The 12,793-nt window shown below is 44.5% G+C and overlaps 1 protein-coding gene across 1 annotated transcript in view; it reads right to left on the bottom strand.

The window, feature by feature from the left end:
• The window catches only part of aass (aminoadipate-semialdehyde synthase), a gene marked incomplete at its 3' end in the record, with an annotated part of 190,092 nt that overhangs the window by 1,189 nt on the left and 176,110 nt on the right, over positions 1-12,793 (bottom strand). Inside the window, 2 exon segments of the mRNA XM_037683658.1 lie at positions 7,873-7,932; positions 8,041-8,152. Of these exon segments, the coding sequence (XP_037539586.1) occupies positions 7,873-7,932; positions 8,041-8,152 (172 nt within the window).

The following is a 12,793-nucleotide window of genomic DNA, read 5'->3' as shown; positions in this document are numbered from 1 at the left end:
ACGCCACCGCCTTTTCTAACGTGTTTTCCTCATGGTGAATCGGATGACTCCCTCGAAAAAGGTGTTGTTGGCAGCAGCCCCGCTGAGTGTTTGTCCGTGGTGGGCCGCTACTCGCTGGACGACACCATCGCCTTTTCTAACCTTTTTTTCCTTGCGGTGAATCGGATGATTCCCTCGAAAAAGGCAATGTTAGCAGCAGCTCCGCTGAGTGTTTTCTCCGTGGAGGGCTGCTACGCGTGGGACGACGCCACCGCCTTTCTTTGACGCAGAGTCACGCAGTGAATCGGATGACTCCTTTGAGAAAGGCGATGCTGGAAACAACCTCGCTGCCCCTTCCCTCCTGGAGCGCGTAGTGACGGAAGAAGAGCGGTCGAACGGATGCTCAGCCACCTCGGGTCTTCCCACGTCGGCGACCACACCGCTCCCAGCCGTCAGCACCCTCATCTCGGAGCTACCCGGCATAATCCAGGAGGTTACTAACACAAAGGGACTTTCTGTGCCTCGCCTCCCTCCGCCCTGATCGGATGATCTGGTGGGAAGGTTTGGATCCGCCACGGCTCGTCGCCCTGATCCCATCTGGCCTCGCTGTCCAGCTGTGACCTCACATTGGAACGAGGCTGCAGCTGGGCCCGGCAAGCTGAAGACATCCATCTCCACCTTTGCCTCCATCTCCAGAGTGGAGAGTTTTTACCGATCAGTTGTTTTTTTCCCTAGGTTCTTCCTCCTGGAGCCAAGCCTGGTGGAGGAACTTGGGGCAAAAGCTTCCAGGTTGGACCGGCAACCTATCCCTCCAGGAAAGCATGACCAGAGGGTGACAAAGCTCTCCAACCGAGTTCACCAGTGCACATCCCAGGTGGTCAAGGCGAACAACAACATCGCTCTGCTGGCCTACAGCATCTCAAAGAGGTTGGAGGAAGCAGATCTGCTGGACGAGACAAAGAGCTCTCTCTGTAAAGCCGCTTATGTCATCTTAAACATGTGCGCCACCCTCTGCGGTCTGCCTGTCCCGCATCGCTGCCCGGATGACCATGATCCAGAGGACCACCTGGCTCCGCCTCTCGCCATAATGTCCGAGAGGCTGCAGAAAGACCTGCTAGAGGGCCCCTTCACCCCAGAGGTGCTGTTCAGGGTCAACTTCAGGACCATCCTTGAGAAACCACAGAGGTTCGAGGAGGTCTCAGAGACTGTACACCATCTGGTGACGTCACAGTCCTCCTCCCACCCCTCCAGCCACTGGAAGGACCGTCTTGGCCAGCAATAGCAGCAGAGGTGTCCACAGCTGCAGCAGTGACTTCGCGCTCCGCTCCTCCGCCGGCCCCCTTCACTAGGTAACAGATCTTTGAGGGGAATGTATGTGTTATTTTTTTTGATGATGTATGTTTTGAAATAAAACAGAAACACCTCTGAAAGTAAAGTTTTCATCTGAGACTGTCAAATCAGCTGATCTCACATCTGCCTCTCTTCACACATTCCCTACAAAGAATGAGCCGGTAACCTCTGAACAGTGTTTTAAATGGCACAGTAGTTAAGTAAATATCACAAAACACTCGTCTGCCACGTCAGCTAAAATGATGTTTTTTTTCAGCAGACCGAGTCAGGTAAAATCCTTTGTTTACAGCCAGAGCCCATTTTTAATTTCTGCTGTTTTCTGCATACTCCCAGCACAGAGGGAGTAAATGTGTTTCTCTACGACAGCTGCAGCCTCCACCGAAACAGCGTCTCACTCAGAAAGTGCTCACGACTCCTCTCAGTGCGCGCCGGCTCACCTCAGCTCTAATGTGAGACTGCAACCTGGGGCTCAGCACAGAGGCACACATACAGCCCTTTTTTCTGTTGGAGCACCCCTTGGGTTCCCCACTGAGAATCTCCGGAGCGAATGATGGCAGTAAGGCTTTTTAGTCTAGTTGACGTTTTTGGGAAACATGACACAACACAAAAGCATGCCCGCTCTCCAAGCGTTACTCAGAGTGGCAGCGAGTGTGTTCCCTGGACAGATGGATGGACCATCTGATCAGAAGGGGTCACACGCTGCTGCTCGAAGCTCAACCCCCACCGTTCAGAGGGATTATAGAGACGGTTCTTCTTTTCCAGAACAGAGCTCATCTCTCCAGTCAGAAGTTCAGGAATTTCTGACAAAAAATGTGATTTCCAGAGTTCCCAACGAAGAGGAAAATATGGTTTTTTTTCCTCCCACTACTTCCTGGTTCTGATAAAAAAACGGAGGAATGAGACCCATTCTCGACCTGTTCATGTTCAGCAATTAGATCATGGGGAGACAATTCCACATGCTGACAAACATCTGCTGGAGAACTTCACCAGAACGACTGGTTTTCACCTCCATAGATCTGAAGAGCGCATATTTCACATTTCCATCATTCTGAAACACCCCACGCACGTTCTCAAAATGCGTGAAGACGGCTCTGCAGTCGTTACACATGGCAGGAATGAGAAGTCATTTTATCTGGACAATCTGCACTTATTAGCTCGGTCCAGTTAGAAAGCAGTTGCACAGACCAAAACGCTAGTGTTACACCTGCTAAACCTGGGGTTTTCTATAAACTGGGAAAAAGTTCAGTTTGTCCGTCCCAGATGATTGTTTGTCTGGAAGTGGAGCAAACTCAACTACAATGAGAGCCCGTTTATCACAGCTGAGAGCTGAAGCTCTGTCAGCTCAGCTCTGCCGTGTCAAACCCTGCAGCATAGTGACAGTTTGCCTGTCATGCGATACCTGGGACGATGTCAGCGGCCCACTTTGTGGTTCTGCTGGGCCTACTTCACGTGAGACGCTGTCAGAGATGGTTCGCCCGCCTGCGCATAGATTCTGTGCGCCAGTAGAGGCGGATTATCTTTGTGCCCCCCTCCGTGAGAACCGATCTGAATCACTGGGGAAACCCTCTCATTCTGTCAGAGGGAGTTCCCATCAGCAGGCCTACGTCACACGTCTCAGTTTTCACAGACATGTTCCTGTTGTAGTGAGTCACGTGAGGTACGTGTCACTTGTTGTATGACAAATATATGAATTATATATGCATACAATATTCACGAGTTCTTCATTTTTCTGACTGTAAATGCCGTGCATTGAATTTAACAGAAATGTGAACGAGAGACGTTATTTATCTTTGACCCATCAAATGAATGGAATCATTTATTTTCAAAATCAAAGTTTAACATCAAACATTTACATTAATTTGGCAAAATATGAAAATAATAACAGACAGTTTCACAGAAAATGAACTTCAAATCACTCGGCGGTGATTTGAGGACTTTGCTTCAGACATTTCTAAAAATATCTGTACTGATTTATGAGAGAGAAGAGTTTAAGATTAAATTGAGATTTATCTTACAGAGGAAATGTGTGAGGGAATTTAATCTGTTTGACCAGAAGTTGCACGCTCCGTCCGATCTCAGCTTCTCACGGTACACTTGGTCAAAATAGAACCATCTACCTGTTGATGATGAATCAGCGTTGGATGTAGTTCCTTTCTGACTCGTTTCAGCGTCTCCGTCGAGAGCTACCAAACCTTCAGAAAGTCGTGCGTTGATTAGCTCAAAACAGAATTATAATCCCCAAAAAAACCTCTGGATTCTTCATTGCTCTGAAGCTTTCAGAACCGACTGCATTCTCAATCTTGGAACTCTCACATTCTCCAGAACTCTCAATCTGTTGTCAGCTCTCATTCTCTTGGAATTCTGAAAATCTAACATGAACTGGGCAGTTGTCACATTTTAAATGAGTTTACTTCCTGTTCAGTTTAGAGCTTTCTGATTCGTGGAAGGACCAGAAAGAGGTGTGTTTTTGACGTAAGGTGTTTATCAACAGTCGAGGTCAGAGAATGAAACTTGTTTAACATACAGAAAAGATTATTGCAGAAGCAGCAGACTTTCTGGAGTCTACTCTTGGTAATCTTCTGAAAAAGTTTAAACATGACATTTCTTCTTCAGTAAACATTTTAGTTGACCGAAGACCAACCTTTCACACACTTACGACAGCTTGCTCATTTCAGACAGAAAATCAAGGAATGCTTATTCAGGTGATTTCTTCTCTGAATGAGGGATAAAAATCATTACTTACTGTTTATGTAAAATAAAAATGAGTAGTTCTTTTCAACCTGTGAAGCATTGAGTGAACTAACACAATTTGATTATCAAAACATTTGTAAGACAGTAATGATTATAGAGGATTGTCTTTTCTGCTTGATTAATTCAAGAAAGAAAGTTCATCAGATGGCCCAGACTTATTCAGATCAATGAAAATAACAGTCTCTGTCCATCTGGTAGATTTGAGGTCATCTGGTTCACTACACTGTCAAGCTGGGAGGAATGTGTCTGTCCCAGGCAGTGGGAGCACAGTGGCTGGACCACATGTCGCTTTACATAATGTGCTAGAATGTTTCACGGTCTGAAACGTGACTCAGCATTTGCCCCCCTGCTGCGGGATCCGCTTGTTCTGATCCACACAGACAACAAAGTGATGGCAGCTTACATAAACTGTTAAGGATGCGTGTGCTCAGCCTAACTGTTACGCATCGCGAAACAGCTGTTGTGTTGGGCACACAAAAACCTGTTCTCCACCAGAGCAGTGTACATTCCCAGCGTCCTAAACAGGGGAGCGGATATCATGTCGAGGGGCAGTCCCCGCCACGGAGACTGGAGCCCCCATCCCGAGCTGATCGCTCAGATTTGGAGCAGGTTCGGCTGAGCAGCAGTGGATCTGTCCGCCACACGGGAGAACGCCCAGTGTCATTTATGGTTCTCACTGAGCCCACGAGACAACCCACTGTTAGGAGTGGACGCCTTCGCTCACAGCCCGTGGCTAAAAAATGCTCCTTTATGTGTTTATAGCAAAGTGGACAGCTTTTCAACGCTGGTGCATGGAGAAAGATGTAGAGGCCATCTCATGTCCACTAGGTGGCATGCTGTCCTTTCTGCAGCAGCTGATGGACAGAAATCTAGCGTTCAGCACAATTAAGACTTATGCTGCAGCTATTTCTTCCTGTCACGAGGGCTTCGGTGACAGAACAGTTTTTAATCACCCGTTGATGAAGCGTTCCCTGAAAGGTGTACAGAAACACAGGCCGGTGTCACGTCCACTGGCTCCACAGTGAGACCTAATGATGGTCCTGCACGCTCTGATCAAAGCTCCTTCTGAGCCTTTAGATCAGGTTTTACTTAAATTTCTGTCATTTAAAACAGCCCTGCTGTTAGCTCTGACGTCGGCAAAGAGAGTGAGTGATTGTCTGCTCTCTCTGTTGCTCCCTCATGTCTCAGTATTCAAGCTGACGGCAGTTCAGCTGTACTGTGTTTTAACCCTGCTCTGAAAAGCATCACAAGCTCATTCAAATCTAGAGTGATAACCTTGGATGGGTTTTATCCTCTTCCTCATAATTCTGAGGAGGAAGCAACATCTCACATTGTGTCCCATGTGCGCATTTTCATGTTACGTGGCGCACACGGCCGCAATGCGCCGCTTTCAGCGTCTGTTTGTGCATTACTGGGACAGCTCTTCAGGACGTCCTCTATCCACCCAGCGCCTCTCACACTGTCGTGTGAGGCTATTTCTGAAGTTTACAGTTCATCTGGACTGGATCCTCCAGAGAATCTCAGCGTATTCCACCAGAGGGTTTTCATCCTCCATGGCTCTGCATGGAGGGATGACAGTGAATGATATTTGTATGGTGGCTGCCTGGTCGTCGCCATGTTCAATTATTTGTTTTTATCTATGTGATGTTTCTACTTTCTCCATGACCCATTCTGTTCTCAGGGTTCTGACAGAATGATTATTTGTTTCATGGAGCCTCATTTTGAGCTCACACCTGCCTGCATGCAGTCGCAGTGTGAGATATTTATTATCAGTCACAAGTTCATGACTACTGATTTTATTGTTATTAACTGGTTCATCCTGAGGAGCTGTTGGTCTGCTCTGTTCATCGTTACACTGTTACAATTCGTAATCTCCGTTGTTCCTATTCACAGTAGCAGGTCTGCTATCTAAGCCTTTTTTCCTCACCAGAGACCTTTCTCCGGTGCGCTCCTACGCATGGAGCATGCAATTACGCAGCGCGTAATTATGCACACAGAAGGCTGAGTGATGATTTTTTTTTTTTTTTTTTTTTTTTTTGTGCAAGCAGGTGCTTCATGTTGTGTCTTAATGAACCCAGTGAGGCTTAGACTACATCCTGCTTCGCCTTTAACCCACTAGCGACAGCCTTAAAGGGCGAAGCCTATACGAAATAGAACGTTGGTTACATACTGTAACCCCAGATTCTATGAGTATAGACGTAGCCCTTTAAGCTCTGGGCCTCACTGGTTCCTAAATGGCTGAAGAAAAAAAGCTATTCGGGAGCTGATTACCCGGTCTCACCGTAATTTATACGGACCGGGGATGAGGCCCACACAGCAGGTGGATGTGGACTAAAGCCCCCAGTATACTGCCGCGTACATCCATAAGCAGAGGTACGCACGTACGTACGCAGAGGTACGTGCGTACCCCCCAGAGTACCCTCCGTGCAAAGCTCAAATTTTTATAAGTGCATACGCGTACGCGGTGTCGCACAATAAACTGCCCAGTGACGGTCTGTTTTGTATGCAACACCAATGTATTAAATTCCCCTTCTTCATCCCTGATCTGGCCTTTTCTTTTGTTTTTTTTGCCAAGAGGCAGTGATCTCTTCCTCCTCCGTTGATGCCATGACTGAAATGGTGAGAAATAGAGGAATTTGTCACGAGCGAATTAAACTCAGGTCCAGCATGGCTGCAGGACGGTCTGGAGATTTCCTGGTGGGCTGGTCTGATGTGTAGGCTGTAGAGCCAGCGCTCTCTGTTTTTTTAAATTTTTTAGATCTTTTTATTAACAACATATAAACACAGAACACCGCTGCGGCGGAGGCTGCCAGCACTCGCTTTGTTTTCTTTTTTCCGACCTGTCAATCAGTCCAGTAGGCGTGTCAGCAAATGACCAATCGGCGACCCCAACTTGTCCCGAAGGTAAATGCCCCTTGTCTGTGAAGCTGCTCTGCAGCTGCTCGGGGTGTACGCTGGAGTATCACGTCTGAACCCTCTGCGTACCGTACATGCGTACGTACGCGTGAACTGACGTACGCGGCAGTATACTGGAGCCTTAAAGTTTTCAGTGCTGCGCTGCGCGAAGGGATAAACCCACTAGCGACAGCCTTAAAGGGCTGCGCTTATACTCATAGAATCTGGGGTTACAGTACGTAACCAAAGGTTTTGGTTGTCAGCAGCAAAGTGGTTGAGCCACTCTGAGAAGGTGATATTTATAAGACTGAGTTTGTTGCAGCTCCTCATACTGAAGAAGTCCTTTGGATAAAAGATGAAACGTCTGAACAAAAAGAATCCGCAAAGAGGACCTGACTCAACTTTGTTACGATTCATCTGCCTGGATTACTGAGCAGAATCAGGATATTACAACAACAAACTCCAAAGTATTTACAGTATTTACACTCTTTCACTGGGATTTTAAGTGTTGGAGCAACACAAAGAAGAGCATTAAGGTGAAGAGATCAGAAGATGATACATAGATTAAAATACTTAAATAAGTGTGGGCTGTATTTACATTTTTTTTACCTGCAGTTACATCTGCAGATGTTTGCTTCATACATTTACAGACCAAACAAGGAAATAATTCAAATTCAGTCTGATTGGGTGGAAAGAGAAATTACTTTTTCAGTGCTCTTGTCTGTGGTTTTGTTTAGTCTTTAAATCTGCAGTTTAAAACGAGCTGTCCTGCTAATGACCAATAACGTGACTCAAAGGTGTGACAACATTTTATTACTTTTATGTTCTAATGAGCTGAAGATCATAAAATAAATGACTCTTTTGTAATTACTGTTCTTTTACATGTAAAACACTCACATCTCTGACTTGGGGACTAAACTCTTCTTCCTCCATTGGTCTTGTGGCATCTGAAAGCAGCTGGAACAACAACATTACATTTAATTCAACAGAAAAAAGGTCATGAAAGAGTCAACCATGTGAGGTAGAGGTTTAATTCTCCTCAGCTGACCAAGAGAAATGTCTTACCATCTCCCAAATGTAGGGGAAGAGTCTGTCTCCAAAATACTCTGTGGCTTCAATGGGGAGCTGAGCAGGAAGGTTGTCAATGGAGCACATGAGGATCCCGTTCCCCTCCACACTGTTCAACACCAACAACAAGACATCAGGGACTTTGGTCAAGGTTTATGGATGTTTTTAACCACTACGGCTAAGAATGTTAACAGCCCATGAACCATGTGTTTGAGTTAGCAGACAGTTCTTTTGTCTCTCAGAGAGGGCTGAACGAGAGCTGATTTGATCTGGCATGTTTGGGAGAGATGATCACTTCCGGCTTGAGTGAATGCTGGTGCACTTGGCTGCCGCTACTCCCAGAGAAAAACTATTTTGTCTTTACTTAAGCCCCCAGTATACTCCCGCGTACGTCAGTCCACAGAGGTCCGCGAGTATCAGATTAGAGCCAAAGCAGACGCCTGCAGGGCATGTCCACGCAAAGCTCAATTTTTACGACCGCGTACGCCTACTCGGTGTCGCACAATAAACTGCCCGGCGACAGACTGTTTTATATGCAACACCAGTGTATTACATCCTGATGCATGCTCAATAATCCAGGTAGAAAAATCTAAAAAAGTTAAATCTGGTCCTCTGGACATTTGAATGTCCAGAGGACCAGATTGAACTTTTTTAGACCAATGTATTACATTCCCCTTCATCATCCCTGATCTGGTCTTTTCTTTAGTTTTTCTTTTTTTTTTTTTTTCCAAGAGGCAAGCGAGCTCTTCCTCCTCTGTTGATGCCATGACTGAAATGGTGAGAAATGAAGGAATTTGTCACAAGATAATTAAAATCAGGTCCAACGTGGCTGCAGAAGGGTCTGGAGATTTCCTGGTGGGTTGGTCTGATGTGTGGGCTGTAAAGCCAGTGCTCCCTGTTTTTATTATTTTTAGAACTTTTTATTAACAACATATAAACACAGAACACAGCTGCGGCTGGAGCTGCCAGCTCTTCTTCTTTTTTTTTTTCCCCGACCTGTCAATCAATCCAGTAGGCGTGTCAGCAAATGACCAATTGGCGACCTCAATTTGTCTTGAAGGTAAACGTCCCTTGCCTGTGAAGCTGCTCTGCAGCCGCTCAGGGTGGACGCTTGAGCATGAAGTCTGAACCCTCTGTGAACAGTGCGTGCAGTTTCCGCGTGGCTGACAGGACGTGGGATTATACAGGAGCCTTTAAGCTATTTGATATCTCTACGCTCTTCACCCAGTTTCTTGTGTTAGGGTTGGACTTCAGTCAATCCCATTCTTCAGGTATTACATCTGATTCCTTCAGTTTGTTGGACTGTAAACTCACTTGTGTGGCGTCCTGCGAAACGCCGCAGGCACCCAGCTGTCAGCTCTTCATCTTTGGATTTTCTGGGTGAGTCCTGGAGCAATAATGTCGATCAACAGGCTTGCCATGTGGCTCACACTCTTCTGGATCATCATATTCTTCATGATCCACCCGGTGACATCGACTTGGCAGTACACGTCAGAAGAACTACTCCGACCACGAGTCTTCACTATTGTACTTCCACCAGCACTCCTGCTTTATCCTTCCATCTTACATCACAACCGAAGGAAATCTATTCATCGCGGATCTCAGCGAAACTTCTTTTATGATGACAGCAAGCCAATACGGTCCTTCTGGTCCTCTCACCTGTGCTCGTCTGTACCATCTGGACAAACCACGGATCGTAGCGTGCTGGCTCACCTGGCCAGGTCAGCTGGCGCACAGCCATCCACCACTTGTCTGTTGTATGGATTATTTAACACTTGTTTACTCTCTAACAAGGGGCCGTTACTGAACAATCTCATCACTGAGTATAAGTTTGATTTCTTCTGTTTAACTGAAACTTGTCAACAACCCAATGATTTTGCTCTACTTAATGAAACTACCCCTCCTGGGTTTGTTTACACCTGCCAACCCCACGAGACTGGTCGTGGTGGAGGTCTCACGATACTTTACAAAAAGAAGGTCAACGTCTCTCCAGTGACTGTACCCAGGTTCAGTTCCTTTGAAAGTGTTGCATTACAGATAAATGGAGCAGTTCCTACTATTTTAGTTGTTGTCTACCGTCCAACTAAGAACAATATAATTTTTTTAAATGAATTTTCTACTTTTTGTCATTTATTTGCTCAAAATCTCCCAATATAAATATATTGTGTTATTTTAATGTTCCAATGGACAACCCCACACATATTTTAACTAAGGATTTTATATCAACCCTGGACAGCTTCGGACTTGTACAATACATTGACTTTCCCACTCACTCCAAAGGTCACATTCTTGACCTAGTTTGTTGTTCTGGTATAGCTCCCTCTCACTGTGTCGCATCAAACCTGCCTATATCTGATCATAAACTGGTCTCTTTTATCTGCTAATCTACAGATTTCTAGATATCAGTCATTTCAAACTATTTCTTCCCGTAATGTCAAGAACATAGATTCTTCTGTACACTCTAACAAACTGGATGTCTCCCTTAATTACAATAATCTATCTTGTCCTAATAGCCTGGTTTCGTACTATAACAGCAGTCTTCAAAGTATTTTTGGATGAACTTCCCCCTGTTAAGACACATACTGTTCACTTCTCTCGCTCTGCTCCCTGGTATACTCAAGAACTCTGCTGTATTAAATCTAAAGGACACCGTTTGGAACAACTCTATAATAGAACAGGACTCATTATTCATAAAAATGTGTATGAAAACCATAAAAAACACTACAAAAATTCTGTCTGCATGGCTAAATCAGCCTACAATGCTAATTTAATTGGCACAAGTAATGGGAACACCAGAACATTGTTTTCTACTATTAACACCATTCTACGACCTCCAGATACTCTGCCATCCCACATGGACACTAGTGATTACTGCAACAAATTGATGGACTTTTTTAATGCTAAAATTGAAACCATCCATCAGGAATTGTCCATGTTGCAATCCACTTCCTCTAGTTTTCTTTCTTATAACCCAATTATGACACCTATCCCCAGTTTTCAACTCCCTTCTCTGTCAGAAGTTTGCAGTCCCATCTCTAAATCCAAATCTTCTACCTGTCAGCTTGATGCATTTCCTACACACTTAGTTAAAGCCTGTCTACCTTCTCTATCTACTCTAATAACTAAGATTATTCATTTATCTTTCTCTTCTGGTTTTGTCCCACCATCACTCAAAACTGTTGCAATAACTCAAATTCTTAAAAAAACAGGTGCTGATCCAAATGACTTAAATAACGTCAGACCAATTTCTAACCTACTGAATAATTTCCAGAATACTTAAAAAACAGTTGCAGCCCAGGTTCACAGTCGTCTTTCTGATAATAATCTGTTTGAAGAACTTCAGTCAGGTTTCCGCCCCCTCCACAGCACCGAGACAGCTTTGATTAAAATCAACAATGATCTCCTGGTTGCTGCCGACTCTGGACTTTGATCAGTTCTCATTCTCCTTGACCTGAGTACAGCATTTGATACCATATCACAAGATATTCTTCTTGATAGATTACGTTCCATTGTTTTTTCTGGCATTGCTATAAAAATTGATTTCAATCTTATCTCTCTGACAGTCAGCACTTTTTCCAACTTAAAAACTTCAAGTCACAGTCCTCCACAGTTACTTCAGGTGTACCGCAGGGTTCTGTTCTTGGTCCTCTCCTATTTATCTTCTTCCACTTGGCCTTATCTTTAAAAAAATTGGTATTAATTTTCACTGCTATGCAGATGACACCCAGCTCTACTTCTCCACCAAGCTCAACACCACCCTTCCACCATCCTTCCTTTAAGACTGCCTCTGTGAAATCAAATTATGGTTTAATCAGAACTGTCTTAAACTGAACTCAAATAAAACAGAATTCCTCCTTGTTGGCACCAAGTCTACCGTATCGAATTGTAATATGTTCACAATTAAAGTTAATTATTCCACAGTTTCTCCCTCCCCTACAGCTAAGAGTCTGGGTGTCATCCTTGACAGCATATTATCTTTTGAATATCATGTCAATAACATTACTCGGTCTGCATATTTTAATTTTCAAAACATCAACCGTCTCCGTTAATTTCTTACCCCCACCAGCACAGCCATCCTTATCAATGCTCTAGTCACCTCTCGATTAGACTACTGTAACTCCCTCCTCTCAGATCTTCCTCTCAAAATCATCCATAAACTTCAGCTTGTTCAAAACACAGCTGCCCGGATCATCACTAGAACTACGTCGAAGGAACACATCAACCCGTCCTTAAACATCTTCACTGGTTACCCATAAAATATCACATCGACTTCAAGATTCTTCTCCTCACGTTAGGGGGTGCTGTGGAGCAGTTTGGCCACGCCCACTTTTGGTTCCATTAAAATAAGGGGACAATTTTTGGTAATGTTTGGTGAGTTTTCAGATATGTTAACCCTTCCAAATTAGCAATTCTTTCGGACCAAGAATCGTAATAATAAGAAACAGAGCAATTACAATAGGCCTTCGCAGCGCTTCGCTGCTCGGGCCTAATAACAATACATTTTATTTTAAAGCGCCTTTCAAAACACTCAAGGTCACCGAACAAGAAATACAAAGATAAAAAACAATAAAATAATAAAATACAGATATCAATAAAATAAAATGCTAATAATGATAAAATACATAATGACATTAAACAGAATAATCAAGTTTGCAAAAGTGAGTTTTAAGGTTAGATTTAAATGAGGTCAGAGAGTCAGAATTTCGGATGTGCTGTGGAAGAGAGTTCCAGAGACGAGGGGCTTTGCGGG

This window comes from Nematolebias whitei, chromosome 10 (genome assembly GCF_014905685.2).
Source record: "Nematolebias whitei isolate Nwh7 chromosome 10, NemWhi1, whole genome shotgun sequence".
NCBI lineage: Eukaryota > Metazoa > Chordata > Actinopteri > Cyprinodontiformes > Rivulidae > Nematolebias > Nematolebias whitei.
The sequence above is the reverse complement of the archived record's forward strand: the minus strand, read 5'-3'. Positions and strand labels throughout refer to the sequence as shown.